A 23,411-nucleotide genomic window follows, 5' to 3' on the forward strand; every position below is an offset into this window, starting at 1 on the left:
TGGGAGCACTATCCTGATTCAGAACTTTTTTCTTAAATAGCCTGATACAAAACATACTTAATGCAACTTATTTAAATCTTATTTTTAAAAGTCATTCAGATCTTCCTGTTTCAGTAAAGAATATAGCATTATTTTAATAAACAGTATAGGTTTTATATCAGACTTTGGAGGGTACATGCTGACCCTTTTTTAGGACTACCCCTTGGTTTTCAGGAAGCAAGAAAGCCAAGGGAAGAGATTTGGTTGATAACTAAATAATAACAATAAGTATACTATTTTTAACTTACATTTATAAATTTCACACATACTATATTAAAACTAATTAAATTGCAGTGCACAGTCAGGACTGATATAATATAAACAAGAGATAATAAGGAAGCTTTATTCTAATTTTACACAGAGCACAATACTGTTCACACAGTAAATTCTTAAGATAACCTAGAGTATTCTATTATCACAAGACAGGGTACCTTAATTATTTCCTGGAAGTAAAGGGAGGATTTCCAAGTATTAGAAAATTTTTCTGCCAAATTCCTACAAAGTATGAAAAATAAGTCATGTTTTTTATCATACAACATTCCAACCTGGAGTTGTAACACTTACTATTAGATTTTCTTTAGATTAAAAATAGAATTAAAAAGTCAGACTCATTTGAATTGAACATTGTCTTACTCTGAGAAAGTTAAAAATGATTTTTATATTGATAACCACTTGTGAATTCATTTAGAAATATCTTTGTAAATTTATTAAGTACTTATGTTGTCTTGTGCATTGTTTTGTTAGACTAGAATATATTCCCTTTTTGGTATCAAGATACTCTTCTCACCTAAGAAGTACAGTCATACACTGCATAATGACATTTTAGTCAATGCCTGACCACATATTTGACAATAGCCCCCTAAGATTATAATGCCATATTTTTACTGTACCTTTCTTAGGTTGAGATATGTCTAGATATACAAATATTTACCATTGTGTTATAGCTGCCTAAAGTATTCAGTTCAGTAATATCCTGAACAGGTTTGTAGCCTAGGAGCAATAGACTGTATCCTATAGCCTAGGTATGTAGTAGACTGTACCACCTAGGTTGTGTAACTACACTGTACAATGTTTGCACAATGACAGAATCACCTAACAATGCATTTCTTAGAATGTATCCCCGTCATTAAACAACTCATGACTGTATTAGAGAACAGAGCTTCAACTCTGGCTCATTGAAACTGGGATCCCCTTGCTTAGAGTGTATAATAATTTGAGTATTCACCTGGTGACAGATCCTGTACTTATTTCAGTGGCTTTCAACCTTAGATTAATAGGATGTTTTTTATTTCCCTTCTTATGAGTAAAATATATTGATAATATATTAATGTATATATATTAAGAGAAAATTGGCCTCACTTCCTCAGGTCAGACAGTTTTAATTAGTGAAAATTATTTACTTAAAACATCGGTTCTCAAATCTCAAATTCAAAGTAAGTAAAGTTATACCATTCATTTTAATGATTTTTAGCATGCCTTCATGTTTCTAGAAACATTTCATAGGGTTTGAAGAGTAGAAAATGCAGCAGGAAAAAGGTAAAACAAAAATGTAATAGGTAAATTATTATAAATTTTAACTACAAACACTGAAATCAGATAAATCTCATCTGTTTTTTATAGTACAACTTTAAGTGTGTTTTTTTCCCCTCCCAGGACATTTATTCAGAACAGCTGGGGATCAACCGTTTAACCTGTCCACAGTGTCGAGTGCCTTCCCAATGGTCAGCCACCCAGTCTTTGGTCTACATTCAGCCAGCTCAGGGCATTCAGAATTTGGTGGTTTGGGGACACTTGGTACACCCACAGCCTTAGCCGCACATCCCCAACTAGCATCTTTTCCAGGTAAACATCTGTTACAAACAGTGTTCAAGGAAAGGAGGAAAGCTTGAGAATGTTCAAGCAGTAATTTGTCTATTGAATAAAAGGAATAGTCTAATGCCTGGTATATTTAAAACTTTGGTATAAGAATTGGCTCAATCCTATTTATCATGTGCAAAAAATTAAACACCCTACGTGTGTTAAGTGGCAGAGCAGTTAATTAGATATCCAGGTATTTAACTAGAGAAATAAGTGTCTGTCACAGGACAGAGTAATTCAGGCAAGTTTTTCTCATGTTTTTTGTTGAAGTACAATATACAGAAAAGTATACGTATTATAAATGTAGAGTTAAATAAATTTTCCTCAGCCTTATTTGATTTTTAAAAAAATTATTTAGTGTGAAACTGAAGTTGTTTTTATGAGTATTTTTACACCCCTATTTCAAGTTCTCACTTTTCTTCACCATAAGGAAAATGAGCTAGACTCTTACCTTTCTTTATTTTTCTGGTTTTTGTTTGTTTTGTTTTGTTTTTTTCTGAAATGGAATCTTGCTCTGTTGCCCAGGCTAGAGTGCAGTGGTGCAATCTCAGCTCACTGCAACCTCTTCCTCCTAGGTTCAAGCAATTCTCCTGTCTCAGCGTCCCGAGTAGCTGGGATTACAGCCACGCACCCCCATGTCTGGCTAATTTTTGTATTTTTAGTAGAGACGGGGTTTCGCCATGTTGGCCAGGCTGGTCTTGAACTCCTGATCTCAAGTGATCCGCCCGCCTCAGCCTCTCAGAGTGCTGGAATTACAGGTGTGAGCCACTGTGCCCAGCCTGTTTTTCTGTATTTGATCAAAACAACTAGAGAGTTGTACCACTTACATGGCAAGAGGACCATTATTATCCAAAATTCTATAGATTATGAGGATTTAGTAGTTCAGTAAGACATCAGTTAATTAAAACTTTAGACAGACATGCTTTAATTTGTTATATTATCTTGAAAGCTTAAATTTGAATGTGTTTTCTATAGATTAATTTGACTTTAATAAATTTTAGTAAGGTCTGCATGTATTAGTGTATGTAAAATAACTTAAAACATTATAGCATAATTCTAGAGACAAATAGGCCTGAATTTAAATCTGGCTTTGTTATTTCATAGCTGTGTGACTTTGAACAAATTATCTGACCTCTTAGCATCAGTTTTCTCATCTGAAAAATGAGGATCATAATAATAGTACCTGACTTACAGGGTTCTTGTGAGGATTAAAGGAGTTAAGTCATATTTAGTGCCGAGTACAGTATCTGGTACACATAATTAGTCCATAATTGGTAACTATCATTATTTTATTTTGCCTACTTTAATGGTTAATAATTTATCAAATGCTTTCTTAAAAGGAAAGAAGTGTTTTTAAAACAATATGTAGAAAGGATAGATGGTTAAATGTATATTTCAAGTACTATTTCTTGAGTCATATTACTTCTTTAATTCAGTTGTCTGGGAAGCAGGGATGCTGAGGAGGAGTATTGTGAGTAGGCAGTTAAAGAAGTCTTAAACCAAGTTTTAACATTTCCTTCAAAAATATTAATAGGAATTTAGTCAGTTTCTAGCATGGTTGCTTAGCAAGATAAGCATTCCATAGATATTTACTGAAATATAAGTATCTGAATTTACTGAATAAATATCAAAATAAATAGCAATATAGATAGTGATATCTTAAATATTTTTATTGCTTTATCATGGCTTATTACACTGTTGCTTTTGAACATTTCTAAACCACAATGTAAATACTATATTATTAAAATCAAATATCTTTTGTACTAGAATGGTGGTTAACACATTTAAAAAATTACTCATCTGGATTTCAATAATGTTGATACTTCTGTATAGAAAAAAATTTGATAGCTTCCTCAGCCAAAATAAATTATTCACTTTTTCATTAAATGCACAAAATTCTTTGGGCATCTACTATGCTCTGCACACAAGGCCAAAAACAGAAGAATAAACATAGTATATTATATTTTATGTTGCTTACAGTTTTTAGGAGATAGATAAACAGACAATTGCAAGACAGAATCTTTAGTGATAAAAGTATGCCTAGATGAGCATACTTTTTGCCAGATGGGCATAGATTATGCCTAGTTTTCAAAGATTCATTTTGTTTAATTTGCAGTTTCGTACAGTAACTTAAATATAAATTTTCTATAATTGGCTTTATTCAGAAGGGTGACCAAATTGCCAGACTTTTAAATCACCCAGTAAATAAATAAGAACAAAACAGGAAGATATCACTAGGAATTTTTAATGAGGAATAATTTATTTTTACATTTTATGTAGTTTCTAAAATATGCATTTCAAATTAAGTCAATAAATGTAAAATTATTTAATGGATATTAGCATAATAAAATTATTTCCATTTTATATTGAAATAGTATTTCATGGTAATTTTTTAAATATTTGTAATTTTTTTGGTAATTAATTTTAATATTAAATTACCATGAATTTTTGCAAAGTATTTTTGGCTGTATCAAGTATGAATGATTTTTAAATTCTACTAAATCTTCTAGGTTCAAATTGAGATCTATTATGTCCTCTGAAATATTATTAATAGACTCTTTGAGTTAAATATGTCAAATATTGGCTGGCCATGGGTGCCTCATGCCTGTAATCCCAGCACTTTGGGAGGCCGAGGCAGGCAGATCACTTGATGCCTCACCAACATAGCTAAACCTCACCTCTACCAAAACTACAAAAATTAGCCAGGTATGGTGGTGCATGCCTGTAATCCCAGCTACCCTGGAGGCTGAGGCAAGAGAATCACTTGAATCCAGGAGATGGAGGTTGCAGTGAGCCCATGTCAGGCCACTGTACTCCAACCTGGGCAACAGAGCATGAATCTGTCTCCAAAAAAAAAAAAAAAAAAAAAGTTAAATGTTGCTACTATGCTCTTCTTTCTTTTGAATATACTTAGAAATTTACCATATGCTGATTTATGTTATCCTTATTTTGTATTTTTCATTTTATCAACAAGCTGATTTGTGACTAAATTTTGTTTATTTTCCTAAATTTGGAAGACAAGCTTGTCACTTAACAAAAATTATTTCCTATGAAATAACATCAGACATTTGTAAAGTTTATATTCAGAAGCTCTACCATTCGCATCTTTTTATTTAACTAATCTTATTTTCTTATTTTGTATTTTCTTCTGTGGTGTCAGGTTATTTATAACACACATTTTCCCATTGTTTTCTCTAATCTCTACTGTGTACTTATTTACTTTTTTTTTTCTTTGAGAGAGAGTTTCACTCTGTCACCCAGGCTGTGGAGTGCAGTGGTGCGATCTCAGCTCACTGCAACCTCCACTTCCCAGGCTCAAGTGATTCTTGTGCCTCAGCCTCCCCAGTGGCAAGGATTACAGAAGTGCACCACAACACCCAGCTATGTGCTTATTTACCATTGACATTCTCGAGTACTTTTTAAAATGTTTTTTTCTGAGTTTGATTATGTCTAAAATATTTGAATCTTTCTAGACTTTCATTACCTTACCAATTTTTTGGTTGTTTACAAAGTCTTTGAATTCCACTTTCATTACAGACTCTGTGTTAAGTTATATAAATATCTTTGGGAAACTTCAGTCCCTCCCTGCTTTTTAAAATTTTTTATAGCAACATGGTCTCTCTCTGTTGCCCAAGGCTGGTCTCAAATTCCTGGCCTCAAGTGAACCTCTCACCTCAGCCTCCCAAAGCTCTGGGATTACGAGTGTGAACCACTGTGCCTGGTCCTCAGTACAGTAACTTTTTATCAGCTAGGTAGAACCTAGCTTTCAAACCTATAAATGACAAGATTCTGACTGTGCTGATACAAGCCCAAAACACATACTTTGTCTTCCTATCTAAATGTACATCTTTCATCTAAACAGTGGATAAATGATCAATGCTTTTGTATAGTTATTCTTGGTTCAGTTCCCACTGTTCAGGCATGGCTGAATATACATTGGTATCATTTTACTAGTAACACCTTCCTGCAGTGCAGAAGAATAGCTTTTGCAGTTTTCTACTTATACTGTTTTTCAGACCTTTGAAACTGGCAACTACCATGAAAATTTCACTTTTCTTTTAAACTACAGATTTTGCCATTAGATAATGAAGGTGCATACCACTTTACATTCTATTTTTAATGAAGGATATTCCTAGAAAAGTTTTAACAATTATATAATACAATAGCCTGACAATTTTGAGTTTCTTCAGTACTGTATTATTGTGGGGTTTTTTCCTCTAATGTTCTTATGGTTGTCATAGTCAATGAAAAATACCCCATATCTTTTGGAAGTCTGGTCTGAAAGATAATAACTGATTTGGTAATCTAGCAGACTAGCCAGTTGGAGAAGATTGTTTTTGAGATTTTAGATGGGGCAATACAAGATTACTTCATCCTTCCTTGAAAAATGTGTAAAATTTGGCTTATTTCCTTTTCTAAAACTTTAAAGAGATACTCTTTAAGTATTTACCATTTATTGAATGATTTTCTACCACTGGTCATTTTATATCAATAAAACAGTCATTGTTATCTGTAATTTATGAGTGGAAGTAAAAACAAAATTCAGGCTTTCATCATTAACTTTAAGGGGGGAGGCTTTATAAATCTTTTATATTTTAATGTGAAATTACTTGTTTTTGAAATCTCCTTTGAGAACTTATTTTTTAGAACATAAAAAGGCCTACTGATTTTGCTGTATTTATGGGGTTATCTTTAAGTATAGAAGTTTTCTTCCATAAATGTACTTAAGGTATAGTGGATTACAGTAGTCTTATATTATTATTTAGACTATCTGATTTATCAGAGCCAGATTTATATTGTATATAATCTGAGGAAAGTCTTAACATAGGTTGTAGATGTAAACTTAAATTCTAAGGGTTTAAAACAGATGAGAATGGGATAAGTCATCGAAGAGTGAAATAATTCTTTCATATTCCTAGTTTTCACTTTCATTTTTTAAACTGTGGACTACCTTTGTCCTTTACAAGCTTGAACTCCACAAAGCTGCCAAGTGAAGATCCTTAGATACTGGCCTAATGAGAAGAGTGTTAAGTGTACAAGTTCTACTGTTTAAAATTAGGAAAACAATCAGAAGTATGAGCAATTCAGCAGTTTTGTTCCAAGATGAAACTTGAATTATTTTTGAAATAAAACATAGAAAGCCATTGTGATATTAACTGGAAAGTTAATTTATATATTTTTGTTTGGTTGGTTTGTTTGGTTTTGAGGTGCAGAATGGTGGCGAACAACCGATGCTCATACACGTACAGGAGCAACCTTCTTTCCACCATTACTGGGAATTCCACCACTATTTGCTCCCCCAGCCCAGAATCATGATTCTTCTTCATTCCATTCAAGGACTTCAGGAAAAAGTAATCGAAATGGTCCCGAAAAAGGTATCCGCATTAACATAAGTGAAGAGCTATAAATCTTCCATTCTCATATATTTTCATAATGTTCAGGTTTAATACCTTTTTTTCGTTTTTTGTTTTTGTTTGTTTGTTTTAATAGAGACAAGGTCTCACTCTTTTGCCCAGGCTGGAGTGCAGTTATGTGATCATAGCTTACTGTAGCCTCATCCTCCTGGGCTCAAGCAGTCCTCCTGCCCCAGCCTCCCAAGGACTACGGACATGTACCACTATGCCCAGCTACATTTTTAAATTTTATTTTTAATTTTTGTAGCAACAGGGTCTCTGTATGTTTCCAGAGGTCTCAAACTTCTGGCCTCAAGCAATACTCACACCTCAGCCTCCCAAAGCGCTGGGATTATAGGCGTAGGCCACTACACCCGGCCTTAATAACAGTTTTATAATGTTATACTAGACCTTTTCACATTTTCTTGCTTAATTCTTACAATAATTCTTTGAGATTAGAAGTATTTTATTTTTACAGCCAAAGTCAAATAAGTTGTTCAAGAAAATACTGCTTACATATGGATGTGGCCTAGTCAGGATTTTAGCCCAATTCCACTGCTTTTTCCTCTGTATTTCATTACCTCCCTATATGTAACCCAATATAGTGTGTTACTTCTTCTGTAATTAAGTATTCATTAAAACTAATAACCTAGTACTGTTTTTTAAATGATCACTAATATTTCTGCAATTAATAACTTGTTAGAATATAATTTGAAAATTATAACAACATTTTAGATGGTTTATTATCTTTTCACTTAAGTGTTTTACAAAGTTTGTTCTAAAAGGAGAACATTTGCATTTCATTATCTTTCTAAACATTTTGTTTAATTGAGGTGAAATTCAGTTAACATAATATTAACCATCTTAAAGCGAATAATTTAGTGATATTTAATGCTTTTGCAATGTTGTACAACACCACCTCTATCTTTTTCTGAAACATTTTTATCACTGCAAAAGGAAACTTTATACCCATTAAGCAGTTGCTCCCCATTCCCCTCTCCCTCAGCCCCTGGAAACCATCAGTTTTCACTTTGTCCCTATAGGTTTACCTATTCCGAATATTTCATATAGATGGAATCATACAAGATGACCTTTTCTGTCTTCTTTCACTTACCATGTTTTCAAGTTCATCCAATTGTACATATATCTGCACTTCATTTTTAAATGATGCAATAATATTCCATTGTATAAGCATGTTTATTTTTATTTTCAAGGAGTAAATGGGTCAATAAATGGAAATAATACATCATCTGTAATTGGTATCAACACATCTGTACTATCCACTACTGCTTCAAGTTCCATGGGACAAACTAAAAGTACAAGCTCAGGTGGAGGAAATCGAAAATGTAATCAGGAACAAAGCAAAAACCAGCCTTTGGATGCTAGAGTTGACAAAATCAAGGATAAGGTAAGTTATTCTTGGAAGGACTAATATATAACAGATGTATATATATAAGGTTAGCATTCTGAAGGTCATATCAACAAAATCTATGGTTTAATTTCTTATGAATTACCAACTTTTATAGATATGTGTATTTATGGTGTCAGTACAAGTATAAATAATACAAATAGTAACAATAGATAAAATGTATTGAGAATTTACTGCATATCAGCTCTTCTCTAATTGCTTTTCATATAATATATATTAACTCCTCCCTATATCCGAAATGAAGTAGCTACTGTTATTACAAATGGAGAAGCAAAGCACCAAAATAATTAGCCACTAAGTGACTGAGCCAGGATTTGAGAGCAAGTGGGTTAACTCCAGTGCATTAGAGAAGAGTGAATAAGAAAACCTTTTATTATGGAAACTTTCAAATATACAAAGTAGAATAATCATTTGTACCTATTATTCAGCTTCAACAGTTATCACATCATGGCCAGTTTTATTTCATATATATCCCCAACTTTACAAGTTATCAATTTATTGCCTCTCAGCTCTAAATCACTCTCTTCCGGTTTGCCACTTGTTACAATCTTAGTCCTTGTTAGTAGACGGTCCTGGAAGAACACTAGAAGAAGATGGTACTTCTTTTTCTTCTTCTTTCTTCTTTTTTCTTCTTCTTTTCTTCTTTCTTCTTCTCCTTTGACAGGGTCTGACTCTGTTGCATTGGCTGGAGTGCAGTGGCAGAATCTCAGTTCACTGCAACTTCCACCTCCCAGGCTTAAGTTATCTTCCCACCTGAGCTTCCCTAGTAGCTGGGACTACAGGTGCATGCTACCACACACAGATAATTTTTATATTTTTTGCAGAGATGGGGTCTCACTATGTTGCCAAGGCTGGTCTTGAACACCTGAGCTCAAGGGATCCACCGCCTCAGCCTTCCAAAGTGCTGGAATCGCAGGCATGAGCAACCACATGTGGCTGGGACTTCTTTTTCTGGTTCTAGTGTTTTCTTCTTTTAATTATGCTGTGGCTGCCAATGGGTGATTTCCTTGCTGGCTGACAGCTTCTCTACTGGTGGTGGCCAGAAGATCCAGTGGTGGTCGGGAGACCCAGTAGTATACACCATCTAGTGAGTTTCACTGGCATCTCATGAGGCAGTTTACTATCAAGTTTCGGAAAGTAGGTGGCTTTCAAGCTAATTTTACTGCCACTGTAGCTGACAAGTTCCCAGCCATGTTTTTCTGGCATCTTAGCAAGCAGTGTTTTATGTGTGTCAGCCTTGACTGTGATACCTCATTGAGTTTCTCTGCCATCCAATGGGCAATAGCCACATCCTCTCCTACAAAGTGAAACTCAGCCTTGGGTGAATGAAGGGGTTGGAGGAAAAAGTCCCTTTTCCAAGTTTATCTTTATTTCATTATTCTACCTTAGCCCTATGAAAAGTACATATTCCTACATCCCCTTTGCCTGTATTATTTAGAGGTCACTTTATCCCTCCTAGTAGTTAATCTTCTGTTATTAATCCATAATTCTTTATGTTAAATTTTTCCTGTTCAGATTGTTAATGTGGTTTCTTCCTCCTGAGTAGATCTTGTTGGCTCTTTAACTGGTTCCAGTAGTACGGTGGGTACGCAGTTTGCAGGTGGTAAATTCATTTCTACATTCTGAGCACTCTACACTTTTGGATTCCCTCTTCTACATTATGCCAGAAGCTGTGACATCTCAACTTTATAAAATGTACGTCATCACTGAGTCCAGGTTTCATTTATCTAACCAAGTAAGCTGAGAAGCCTCTAACTATATGATCTAGCATATTATGTGTTAGATCACTCTTATCAGTGGATTTGGTCTGCTCCAATTTCTGATTTCTTCTTGAATGAGAGGTCCAAGTTAAAGCCTTGTCGTCAACTGCAAACATTTGGGAAACAAAGACAAGAGTTGTGTCTTCTCTTCTATGTTTTATAAAAACTGCTTTCAGGGCCTGGTTTTCCAGTGGAAGACAGTCGAAAGTTTGTGATCCTACACACATGATGTTCTTCACCATCTCAGCTGTAATATTGTGACAGGAAGCTTCTGATACATCATAACAAGAATAGCAAGATATGGGTAGCCACTGACTGCAGATGACGTTGATCTGAACTTTAAATCTGAGCTACATGCCTCTTATACTCCAATTTGTAATCCTAAGAACTACTTTATCAAACTTTTCTTTATCGTTTTTCAAGGCAGCACCAAGCTCCATATATTTTCGAGAACAAATGAAACAAAACTGAACAAATACATTTATTTTCTTTTGCTGAGCATATTTCATAGATATATTTCCTCTAAATCTTTAAATTTCCTTCTCAATAGAAAACATTTTCCAGAGTATAGCATGCTTATATGAAGACTTGGGGGAAGGCCATCTGGTAATGCTAAGAAGCTTGACAGTACCCATCACAAAAATGCAAAAGTGCTGTACACAGACCCCAAGACAACCATTTTATTTCCCTTTCAACCCACACCACTGAGCACTCAAGCAAACATGATAAAATATTCTTGTTTCCTCCCAGGGACACAGGTATCAGTGTCATACTCTCCACCTGTTGCTCTTTACCTGCTCTTGGCTCTTCTCCCATAGGATTTGTTTCAATGGCAGTCTCATTAGTGTAAGGACTAAGGGCCTGTCTCTGAGCTGCTGCCAGTTTCTCTCATGCCAGACACTGACTGAAACCATCCATTTCTGATTCCCATACTATTTTGAACCAAATCCCAGACATCATGTCATTGGATGCATTTTTATATGTGCTTCTAAAAGTTAAATGCCCATGCTTTTAACCCTTATGCTATCCTACCTCTTAAGAAGTAGTGCTAAAATCAACTAAAATCTCTGGTGCCTCTACAATGTGTAAGGCATTGTACAAGACCTTGGAGGCATGAATATGACACAGTTCCTGTACTTAGTTCTAATGAGGAACCTGCATTGACATTCCTAAACAGAGTCAGTGCTGTCATACTAAAAGCTATTACTAGGAGAACATACTGAAAACTCACAGAGGCACCTCTTTCTGCCCAGTTTTAGAGATAGATTCTGAGGTACCATATTAGTGTCTAAGGCAACTAAGTGGAAATAACATTATAGAGAGATTGTCTATTCAAGTGAGGCATGCTAGAACTTAAGATTTCAAAAGAACAGCACTTTCAGATGATACGTGGTTCAGCATGTGTTTGTGGGAGTGGGTTGTTCAAGTAAAATGGAGATAAAGGGCATTGGAACTAAAGAAGAAAATCCTATACTTTTTCATCCAATATTTTTTTAGTTTTCAAAACTTTTTTAAAAAGTTGCTTCATTCATTCTTTTCGTGTGTAGTTTGAAAAAAATGTTCTTCAGCTAATTTTGATACCGCCCATGGGTGGTGGGGCACTTAGCCGTTCTCATTGAAAGTCACTGATTAAGTCCAATCCCCTCATATAGTCTACATATGCATTTAGAATAAATATTGATATTTTAAATAATTAAATTAAGACTAAAATATACAGACTGTTAAGAAAAAAATAAAACAATTCAAGGTTGAATGAGTTTTATTCCAACCGTCGTACAAATTATTCTTACCACAGCAACCAAAATAACCTTTACAAACATATCTGGTTTTTTATGGTTTGAAAATATTACATGTTAGAGAATAGTAAGTGGTACTGCCACTGTGGAAAACAGTATGACAGTTCCTCAAAAAACTAAAAATTAAATTACCATGTGATTCTGCAATTCTGCTTCTGGGTATGTACCCCCCAAAATTGAAAGCAGGGTCTCAAAGAGGTCTCTGTACACCCATACTCATAGCAGCATTGTCCAGAATAGCTGAAATGTAGACACAACTGAAGTGTCTATCAACAGATAACTGGATAAGCAAAATATGGGGGGAGATGCATGTGTACACATACATACATACATACATACATGTTAATATTATTCAGCTTTAAAAAGGAAGGAAATTCTGATATTTGCTACAACATGGATGAACCTTGAGGACATTATTATACAAAGTGAAGTAAGCCAGACACAAAAAGACAAATACTTTACTGTATGATTCCACTTATTTGAGGTACTTAGACTCATCAGAATTATAGACCAAAGTAGAACGATTGTTGCCAGTGGCTAGCATGGAAGGAGGTGTGCAAAGTTAGTGTTTAATAGATATAGAATTTCAGTTTTACAAGATGAAAAGAGTTAATAGGTATAGAATTTCAGTTTTACAGGATGGATGGCACTGATGTTTGCACAACATTATGAATGTATTTAATATCACTGAACCATACACTTTAAAACGGTTAAAATAGTAAATTTTATGTTATGTGTATTTTTAACAGCAAAAAACGGGGGAGAAATATGCATCAAATGTCATCACTCCCTCCACTAGTGTTCTATCCCACTGGGAATAAAGTCCTTGCCATGGCTTATAAGAGCTGTGTGATCCGACCTCTACCAGTTCATACATGCTTATTTCCGTCCACTGTCTCTCCTGATTCATTATGCTCTAACTGGTCTGCTGACCTTTTCATTTTTGAACACACCCAACCAACTTCTAGCTGGTGGCTTTTTCCTTTGCTACTTCCCATCTTGAAAGGCTCTTCTCTTATGTCCTTGGGTGATTGGCTCTTGCTTTCCCTTGGGAGATGACTACGTGTAAAGCAAAGCCCCACTCCACTCCCCAGCACACATTGTCTATCCAGTTATTCTGTTTTACTCATGGTATTTATCACTCAAAACAATTATTTAAATTGTTTGTTGATTCTCTTCTTCTAGTTCTCACTAAGCAGAGCTGGTGTCTGTTTCTCACACCCTTGTATCAACAGAGACTTGAGCAACTATGCCTGGTACATCATAGCCTTGAATATGTATTTGTTTTGTTATTAAAAGAAATAAGTATACAGTGAAATGAAAGTTCAAGGAGAGGATTCTGAAAAGTTTTCCCAGATTGGATGGGGGAAAATTAATAAACTGTGATACAAACCCATCTTTTCCCTATTTCTCTAATACTCGCACTTCTCATTTCTCCTTGTTTTAATGAGTGCTAAATGTGTTACCTTATCAAACTAGAACTCTTTACACATGGCGAAAGTATGCTCGGCACACACTCCCTGCATCAGAATCACAGTAAGTGCCCAGTTTAGAAGTGGGACTCAGGAATGTTATGCACCCTAAAGCTTCAGAACCAGCACCTCTGGATGACTACTCCTGGGAAGTATAGTCCCCATTTCTCATGCCACCTTTAAATAAAAAGCTACACACTTATTCCTTGGGCATTTAAATAGGAGTTAATTTTTCTCTGCTAAATCACTGTCACGTCACTCTCTTATTTCTTTTCTTTCTTATCCCTTACTAAAACAAAAATGTTTATTTCCGTTTAGGTACCTTATGCTTTTCAGTCTTACTATACATGCTTAGAAAACAACAACAGATTTTGGTTGCAAAGAAGTAGCTGTTTCTTTGACAAACAAATGGTAGTCTTAATATTAATATATTATTATTTTCCTTTAATCTCTACCTTGTGATCTTTCTCATCTTGTGGTGGTTCCCATACAATTCCAATTCAGTTTCTCATTCCTGCCTGCCCTGCTTTGAGGGAAGAAAACTCAAGAAATGATGGGAACTATTAGTCTGCTTATTGAAGTGTGTATCTTTGAAGAAGGCCTTCTGTTAGCTGGTTTGGAGCAGTTAAAACAGAGTCATTGCAAGGCTGGCTGTGGTGGCTCCTGCCTGTAATCCCAGCATTTTGGGAAGCTGAGGCGGGTGAATCATAAGGTTAGGAGTTCAAGACCAGCCTGGCCAAGATGGGGAAACACTGTCTCTACTAAAAATATAAAAATTAGCCGGGCGTGGCGGCGGGTGCCTGTACTCCCAGCTACTCGGGAGACTGAGGCAGAGAATTGCTTGAACCTGGGAGGCAGAGGTTGCAGTGAGCTGAGGTCTTGCCACTGCATTCCAGCCTGGGCGACAGAGCGAGACTCTGTCTCAAAAAAATAAAAAAACAGAGTCATTGCAAACAGAATATAATGGCGGGAGTGACTCTCCTCACTATATGAATGTTACCTGAATCAGTGTTCAGAAGACACAATAAAAAGACTATAGATTTGCAATCTGTAACCGTGGCTTCAATGTGGCTTTCTGTTGTGGAGATATATTACTGTATTTCATTCCCCAATCCTGAGTAGTCATGAAAGGATGTATTTCTGTTAATATCATAACTTTTGTAATTTATTGTTATTTTTTCTATATTTTGTTCTTTATCAGCAAATGCTATTAAATGTTCCTAGATCGTACTTAATCTTCTTGCTCCATCATTTCACTGTTTCTCCTTTTCAGTCTTTCTATTGGTGAAATTTTAACTTTCCCTTTGTTAAATAATTATAAATATTTTCAATGTTCTACGTGACAGAGCTTGTACTTTTTATTGAGGAGTTCTAAGTTACTTGATTGGTTTGTTAATTTGTTATAATTCATCTCATGATTTTTGCTGTTTTTATCTACTACTATTGTGTGTTCTTGAACACAAAACTTCACTTTTATGTGACCTAATGCCACTTTCTACCAGCTTTAGATTTTATTTTTCTTGCAGAGTCTTAACTGTTCCAGAAATAAATATCTCTCTTTATATTTATCTACCTTGTCTTCTACCTTTTTTAATCTTTTCTGAAATGAAACATAAAGAGTTAAATTCCTTGACCCTAACTAAAGCAGCCGCATAAGACTGTTGCTACCCTACTTTATCTTCTCTACAGCACTTATTATTATATGGAATGATTTGTTTTTATGTTAAGCATCTGTCTATACTCCCCTATCACCAGCACTAGTAAGTTTCTTGAAGGCAAGGACTCAGTCTTGGACACACCCAGAAAGGTGTGTGTGGCATGTTATAGGTAAATGTTTGGCTACTGACTCACTGTCTGCAAAAAGAAAGAAGATTAAATGTGTAACTTTTGATGTATGTATCATAGTTGGAATCATTTTGTGAACTGATCTTTTTAGTCTGTCGCACATTTTGAAGATTAGCAGCCATGTGAATACATCTACACATATGCTATATTGATATTTTCAATATTCTACATGACAGAACTTGCACTTTTTATTGAGGAGTTCTGTCATGTAAGTTAAGTTGATCAGTTTGTTAAATAATTATCCTTACAATATGTGACTTTTTCCTACAACAACATTTTGAGATTGAAAATAGCATTTGAAAATTAAAAAGAGCATACCTTTTATTGAAACTTGAATGTTTTCGAAAAATAAAGTCTTGCCAACTACCTTGTCATTATCCAGAAACCAAGGAAGAAAGCAATGGAAAGTTCCAGCAACAGTGATAGTGATTCAGGCACATCATCAGACACCTCAAGTGAAGGCATTAGTAGTAGTGATTCAGATGATCTAGAAGAAGATGAAGAGGAAGAAGATCAAAGTATTGAAGAAAGTGAAGATGATGATTCTGATTCAGAGAGTGAAGCACAACATAAAAGTAACAACCAGGTATAATTTTTTTCATGGACAGTATCCAAACATTATTCATATTTAGAAATTAACTGGTTTATCTTGACTCTCAAAGTCTGTAGTTTTAAAGTTAATCATTACTTTGAGTTCATACTTTTGCCCAAGAAAGAAGATGAAGAAATATTTTTAAAGGGACATATGGTATTTCTTTTATGAATTTTTAGATTTTTGGATATTATCATAAGGCATTAGGAACACTTTTAAAGTATCCTTTTTTATCTCCAGGTTTTACTGCTTGATAGTCTTTATCTTAATAGATGTTAGGAACTTACCTTTTCATTTTTATTTCTAGGTGCTATTACATGGTATTTCAGACCCAAAAGCAGATGGACAGAAAGCAACTGAAAAAGCCCAGGAAAAAAGAATACACCAGCCATTACCTCTTGTGTCTGAATCCCAGACTCACTCATCATTCCAATCCCAGCAGAAGCAGCCTCAGGTTTTGTCACAGCAGCTTCCATTTATTTTCCAAAGCTCTCAGGCAAAGGAGGAATCTGTGAACAAACACACCAGTGTGATACAGTCTACGGGATTGGTGTCCAATGTGAAACCTTTATCTTTGGTAAATCAAGCCAAAAAGGAAACTTACATGAAACTCATAGTTCCTTCTCCTGATGTTCTTAAAGCAGGGAATAAAAATACCTCTGAAGAATCTAGTTCATTGACCAGTGAATTGAGATCCAAACGGGTGAGTTACAAATTATTTATACGAGAATTTTACTACTAGAAACAGATAGAGCTTCTATATTGTCTTATAATACACAAGTTTAAGTTAAATTCTACCCTCATTTTTATACCTTCTTAGTCTCCAGGAATAGAATATGTACATCAGAAAACTAAATGTCTCTCATTTTATATTCATATATGTATCTGTTTAATGTATTTTTGGCAATGCAATCATGTTACTCCAGCTCCCCTGCAACCCATCCCTAAGATAAGCCCCCACACCCAAGATCTAAGGATTTAGAAATAAGGGGATAAGTATGTTTGAATAAGACAAGCTTCACAATTACTTGGGTTTAAAATTAATGTCCTTTTTTTCCTAATACCAATTTTTTTTTTTTTTTTTTTTTTTTGAGATAGGGTCTCAATCTGTTGCCCAGGCTGGAGGGCAGTGGCTCAGTCTCAGCTCACTGCAACCTCCACCTCCTGGATCCAAGTGATCCTGCTGCCTCAGCCTTCCTAATAGCTGGGACTACTGGCGTGCGTCACGACACCAGGCTAATTTTTGTGTATTTAGTAAAGATGGTGTTTCACCATGTTGGCCAGGCTGATCTCGAATTCCTGACCTCAAGTGATCTGCCTGCCTCGGCCTCCCAAAATGCTGGGATTACAGGCGTGAGCCACCACATCCAGCCAAATATATTCTTTTTCAAAGAAATGGACTCAAGTAATTTACCTCTATAGTTCTAGAATGTATACATTTTAAGTGTAAAAACCCTTCATAAAGAATCACTTTTCTGGCCAGACATGGTGGTTCACACCTGTAATCCCAGCACTTTGGGAGCCAAGGCAGAAGGACTGTTTGAGCCCAGGACTGTTTGAGACCAACCTCCGCCACATAGTGAGACCCTGTCTCTACCAAAAAAAAAAATTCCTTTGCCATTTCTAGAAGTAGAAATGTAACTTCTACTTACACAAATACTGGAAACACTCTTCAGAGAATTTTCTCATCTTTGTTTTTCTTGCTGTTGATTTTACTACATAGACTACCTTCATATGTCCAGCAAAATTCTAATAATTAAATGAGTATTGCTTTTTATTCTAGAATCAGCCTAGAGTAGCAAACCATTATGTTTGAACACAATATTACAAACATTATCATTAGGCAACTTAATTAGATAACACTTGTAGAGCATTTACTGTTTGCCAGCCATTGTTTTAATTGCTGAACATACATTAACTTATTGGTCATAACATCTATGAGTGCTACTAATATTATCCTCATTTACAGATGATAAAATTGGACATTCACATTAGACTCAACTCTAAAAGATTACCTTCTCTTTGTCAGTACCTGTCATTGAGTTAGAGGTACCTACCTGCATCCCTCATTAGTTCGTTATTTTCTTAAAGGTTATTTAATCACTGAATCCTTCAGTACCCTTACACTGAAGACAATGTAACTTAAATCCATATAGATTGATTGAATACATAGACCAGGAGTGGAATTTTGTAGATCTTATGTCAGCTTTCTTTTATCAACTTTTTTTTTTTTTGAGGCAGAGTCTCACTCTGCTGCCCAGGCTGGAGTGCGGTTGCGGGATCTCGGCCTCGGCTCACTGCAAGCTCCGCCTTCCGGGTTCACACCATTCTCCTGCCTCAGCCTCCCAAGTAGCTGGGACTACAGGCGCCCACCACCACACCCGGCTATTTTTTCTGTATTTTTAGTAGAGACGGGGTTTCACCGTGTTAGCCAGAATGGTCTCAATCTCCTGACCTCATGATCCACCCGCCTCGGCCTCCCCAAGTACTGGGATTACAGGCATGAGCCACTGCGCCCGGCCCTCTTTTATCGACTTTTATCTGGAGGACTTTTTGTGATCTGCAGGGTCTCGGGGAGCAAGAGCTTGGAGGTAGGACAGGTTTTGGAACTCGTCTCCTCTTCCCGTCCAAACGGGTTTGTTTGTTTTTTTTAGGCAGAGTCTCGCTCTGTTGCCCAGGCTGGAGTGCAGTGGCGCTATCTCGGCTCACTGCAAGCTCCACCTCCCCGGCTCAAGCATTCTCCTGCCTCAGCCTCCCAAGTAGCTGCTACGACAGGCGCCTGCCACTACCCCCAGATAATTTTTATATTTTCGGTAGAGATGCGGTTTCACCATGTTGGCCAGGCTAGTCGCAAACTCCTGACCTCAAGTGATCTGCCTGCCTTGGCCTCCCAAACTGCTGGGATTACAGGCGTGAGCCACCGCGCCTGGCCCCAAATGGATATCTTAAAGCAGCAAGAGGTTTGCTACTATACAGGTCTCAAATTTCTCTCCATCTCCTTTTTACACATCACCCCTGATTTTAAAAATGATAATATGTGTACTATAAAAGAGCAATTTGAATAAAATATAGAAATCTTTGGCTGTTATTAAAAACTTATTGGTGTCAATATATGGGAAGTGATTCTTTAGAATTACAGTGAGGAACACTGTAATTGTTGCAGAAAATTAAAATACAAAACTAAAGGGACTTTGGTTTTTATGGCCCTTTGGACCTGTATATTTTGAAGGAAAACTTACTACCTATAAAAAAAGGTTACAAAATTATTACATAATTATGTTCTAACAGACGAAATCACTCATTTTTCTGCTGAAAATTTAAATCTTGTATATATTAAAGTATTTTATGTAAGAATTTTGCTATAAAATTACATTGAAAAAGTACATCTAACTAGTATAATTTTCCGTAATTTACTGAATAATTACTAATTAAGCACTTTCTCTTTGTAAGATATTGCCTTAGGTACAAATATTTTGTGACAGTTTTTATTTGCAAAGATTATCTTAATTTCTAAACTAATACAGCATAGTTGTTTTTCATAAATGAAAAAGTTTACATTGCTTACTGCTTGTTAGTACTGCTGCTTTAAAATATTTAATAAGTATTTCAGGCTGAGTGCAGTGGCTCATGCCTGTAATCCCAGTACTTTGGGAGGCCAAGAGCAGGTGGATCACGTGAGGTCAGGAGTTCAAGGCCAGCCTGGCCAACATGGTGAAACCCCTTCTCTACTAAAAATCCAAAAAAAAGGCTGGGTGCGGTGGTTCACGTCTGTAGTCCCAGCACTTTGGGAGGCCAAGGCAGGTGGATCACAGGGTCAAGATATCAAGACCATCCTGGCCAACATTGTGAAACCCCATCTTTACTGAAAATATAAATATTAGCTGGGTGTGGTGGCATGCGCCTGTAGTCCCAGCTACTCGGGAGGCTGAGGCAGGAGAATCGCTTGAGCTGGGGAGGCGGAGGTTGCAGTGAGTCAAGATCGCGCCACTGCACTCCAGCCTGGAGACACAGTGAGAGACTCTGTCTCAAAAAAAAACAAAAACAAAAAAAACAAAAACATTAGCCAGGTATGATGGCACGCGTCCGTAGTCTCAGCTACTCAGGAATCTGAGGCAGGCTTGAACCCAAGAGGTGGGGGTTGCAACGAGCCAAGATCGTGCCACTGCACTCCAGCCTGGGTGACAGAGTGAGACTCTGTCTAAAAATAATAATAAGAAGAATAAATACAATATTTAGTAAGTATTTTATATAACGTTCCATCAGCATTTACACTTGCGAAATCTCCATCACAAATCTTTGCTGATTTGAGTGTTAGGAGCCCAAGTCTGATGCTGACAACACTGCTGATTTTAATTTCAAGGCAATCATTTTCAATGTAGAATTTTACCTTAGATTAAGAAATTCTACTCCTTCTGTTAACTGAAAAGATCTTAATAATTCTACTGCTGCTTATTTTTATGTAATATTTTAATCATAGTAGCTTAATAAAAATCATGATTGTATTGTTTTCAAGGAGATTCTAATAGTTAAATAAGTTTTTGTTTCTTTATAGACATAAATTTTATGGCTTAATGGTTTATAATCTTTTCCAAGAAAATTGTATTTTTCTAAATTGTTTACTCTGGAATGTTACTATGGAAAGGCACACTAAAGTAGAACCCACAGAATGTCCACTTCCACCAGCTTAGTGTCTTAAATCTTTGCTTCACAGAAGTTCTTGCTCAGGAATTTACTCATTCAGCAACCTAAAATTGTTTTTTGAGCACATACCAAGCACAGGGTTCTGAGCAATGTCTTAGGAAGACCATAAAGGTGAATAAATGAGTGTTTCTACCCTGAGGAATTTATCAAAGATGTTAAGTTATCTCCTTAGAGATTTCAGGCATATAGGCATATGCTATGTATACTAAAGATGGTGTGGCATAAGAGTACATATAGTCACCAACTTAAACTTGTTTGACTTGGCTGGGCACAGTGGCTCACACCTGTAATCCCAGCACTTTGGGAGGCCGAGGCAGGCGGATCACAAGGTCAAGAGATCGAGACCATCCTGGCCAACATGGTGCAACCCTATCTCTACTAAAAATATAAAAATTAGCTGGGCATGGTGGTGCATGCCTGTAGTTCCAGCTACTTGGGAGACTGAGGCAGAACAATCGCTTGAACCCGGGAGGTAGAGGTTGCAGTGAGCCAAGATCGCACCACTGCACTCCAGCCTGTCAACAGAGCAAGACTCCGTCTCAAAAAAAAAAAAAGACTTGTTTGACTTATGATCTTTCAACTTTACAATGGTGCAAATGCTATACACATTCAGTAGAAATCGGTACAATAGTCCCTTGATGCTGGGCAGCAGCAGTGAGCCACAGCTCCTGCTTGGCCACATGATAATGAGGGCAGACAACCAATACTCTACAGTGTACTGTGTTGGTAGATTATTTTGCTCAACTTTAGGCTAATGTAAGTGTTTTCAGTATATTTAAGGTAGCCTAGACTAAGCTGTGATGTTTGATAGGTTAGGTGTATTGTATCTATTTTTGACTTAATGATATTTTCAACTTTCGATGAGTTTATGGGGAAGTCACCCCATGGCAAGCTGAGGAGCATCTGTATAAAGAGGTAAAGGAGCTCAAAGGAAAGAGGCAAAGAATGCTGGGAAATTTGGAAAGCTTCTTGGTTTGGATCTTGAAGAATAAACAGTATTTTGTCCGCTTGAAATTTCTATTTTTTTTTTTTTCTTTTTTTTGAGACGGAGTCTCGCTCTGTTGCCCAGGCTGGAGTGCAGTGGCCGGATCTCAGCTCACTGCAAGCTCCGCCTCCCAGGTTCAGGCCATTCTCTTGCCTCAGCCTCCCGAGTAGCTCGGGCCATAGGCGCCCACCACCTCGCCCGGCTAGTTTTCTGTATTTTTTAGTAGAGACGGGGTTTCACCGTGTTAGCCAGGATGGTCTCAATCTCCTGACCTAGTGATCTGCCCGGCTCAGCCTCCCAAAGTGCTGGGATTACAGGCTTGAGCCACCGCGCCCAGCCTGTCAGCTTGAAATTTCTAAGAGGAGGCTATTTCATGCAAGAAAATGGTTTTAGGTTTGGATTATTGTGAAAATGGAAGCAACAGTAAAGCAAGGAGGATAGTCAAGAGGCGTATAATTTTTAAGGGGTAAAAGCTAATTAAATTTTATTTAGTTACAGCCGAAATGTAGCAACCAACTAGTCATAGCTGTTGCTACTTTTACAGCACTTGTATATCATGATTTAAATTTGTGTGTGATATGATAGTTGTAATTTGTTTTCAGATATTGAAAGCAAATAAAAGCAATCTTTGTTTTGTGGTACATTTTGTTGTGTTTTTTAACTTATGTTTCAACAGGAACAATATAAACAGGCATTCCCATCACAGTTAAAGAAACAAGAGTCATCTAAGAGCCTGAAGAAGGTTATTGCAGCTTTGTCAAATCCAAAAGCAACCTCTAGTTCACCAGCACATCCAAAACAAATATTAGAAAACAACCACCCAAATCCATTCTTGACAAATGCACTTTTAGGTAATCACCAACCAAATGGAGTTATTCAAAGTGTCATTCAAGAAGCTCCTCTAGCACTTACTACCAAAACTAAAATGCAGAGCAAGAATAATGAAAACATTGCTGCTGCAAGTAGCACTCCTTTTTCCTCACCTGTAAATTTGAGTACAAGTGGGAGAAGAACCCCTGGCAATCAGACACCTGTAATGCCCTCTGCCTCTCCCATCCTGCATAGTCAAGGGAAGGAAAAAGCAGTTAGCAATAATGTAAACCCGGTGAAAACACAGCGTCACTCCCATCCTGCAAAACCTTTAGTGGAACAATTCAGAGGAACAGATTCAGACATTCCCAGTAGTAAAGATTCTGAAGATTCAAATGAGGATGAAGAGGAAGATGATGAGGAAGAAGATGAGGAAGATGATGAAGATGATGAATCTGATGACAGCCAATCAGGTTATTTTCATTTTAAAATTTAAAGTATTTCTCTAAATGCTATATGAACCAGACATTTTAAAGCATTTCTTAATTCAGACTTAAAATCACTGTGATTTACTGTGTTTCACACAGCTTTGTGCATTTCTATAATGAGCTCGTAAAATACAGGAGTAATTGATACTGGAAATCCTAAGTCAGATTCTCAGCTTGTTATTCATTTGACATTAAACAAATAATCACTTTAGGATGAATACAAATGATGCATAAATTAACACAT

At 36.3% G+C, this 23,411-nt stretch overlaps 1 protein-coding gene across 31 annotated transcripts in view; it reads left to right on the forward strand.

Moving 5' to 3' along the window:
- The window catches only part of BAZ2B (bromodomain adjacent to zinc finger domain 2B), a 413,832-nt gene that overhangs the window by 265,733 nt on the left and 124,688 nt on the right, over window positions 1–23,411 (forward strand). For 24 of the 31 annotated variants that reach the window (XM_050752835.1, XM_050752834.1, XM_050752839.1 and 21 more), the window contains 6 exons: window positions 1,693–1,881; window positions 7,104–7,271; window positions 8,504–8,697; window positions 15,974–16,177; window positions 16,491–16,886; window positions 22,546–23,152. In XM_050752835.1, coding sequence (XP_050608792.1) covers window positions 1,693–1,881; window positions 7,104–7,271; window positions 8,504–8,697; window positions 15,974–16,177; window positions 16,491–16,886; window positions 22,546–23,152 — 1,758 coding nt within the window. The remainder of the gene's footprint in view (window positions 1–1,692; window positions 1,882–7,103; window positions 7,272–8,503; window positions 8,698–15,973; window positions 16,178–16,490; window positions 16,887–22,545; window positions 23,153–23,411) is intronic. The other 7 variants (XM_050752843.1, XM_050752860.1, XM_050752861.1 and 4 more) reach the window with 2 other exon arrangements.

This window comes from Macaca thibetana, chromosome 12, assembly GCF_024542745.1.
Source record: "Macaca thibetana thibetana isolate TM-01 chromosome 12, ASM2454274v1, whole genome shotgun sequence".
NCBI classification, from domain to species: Eukaryota; Metazoa; Chordata; class Mammalia; order Primates; family Cercopithecidae; genus Macaca; species Macaca thibetana.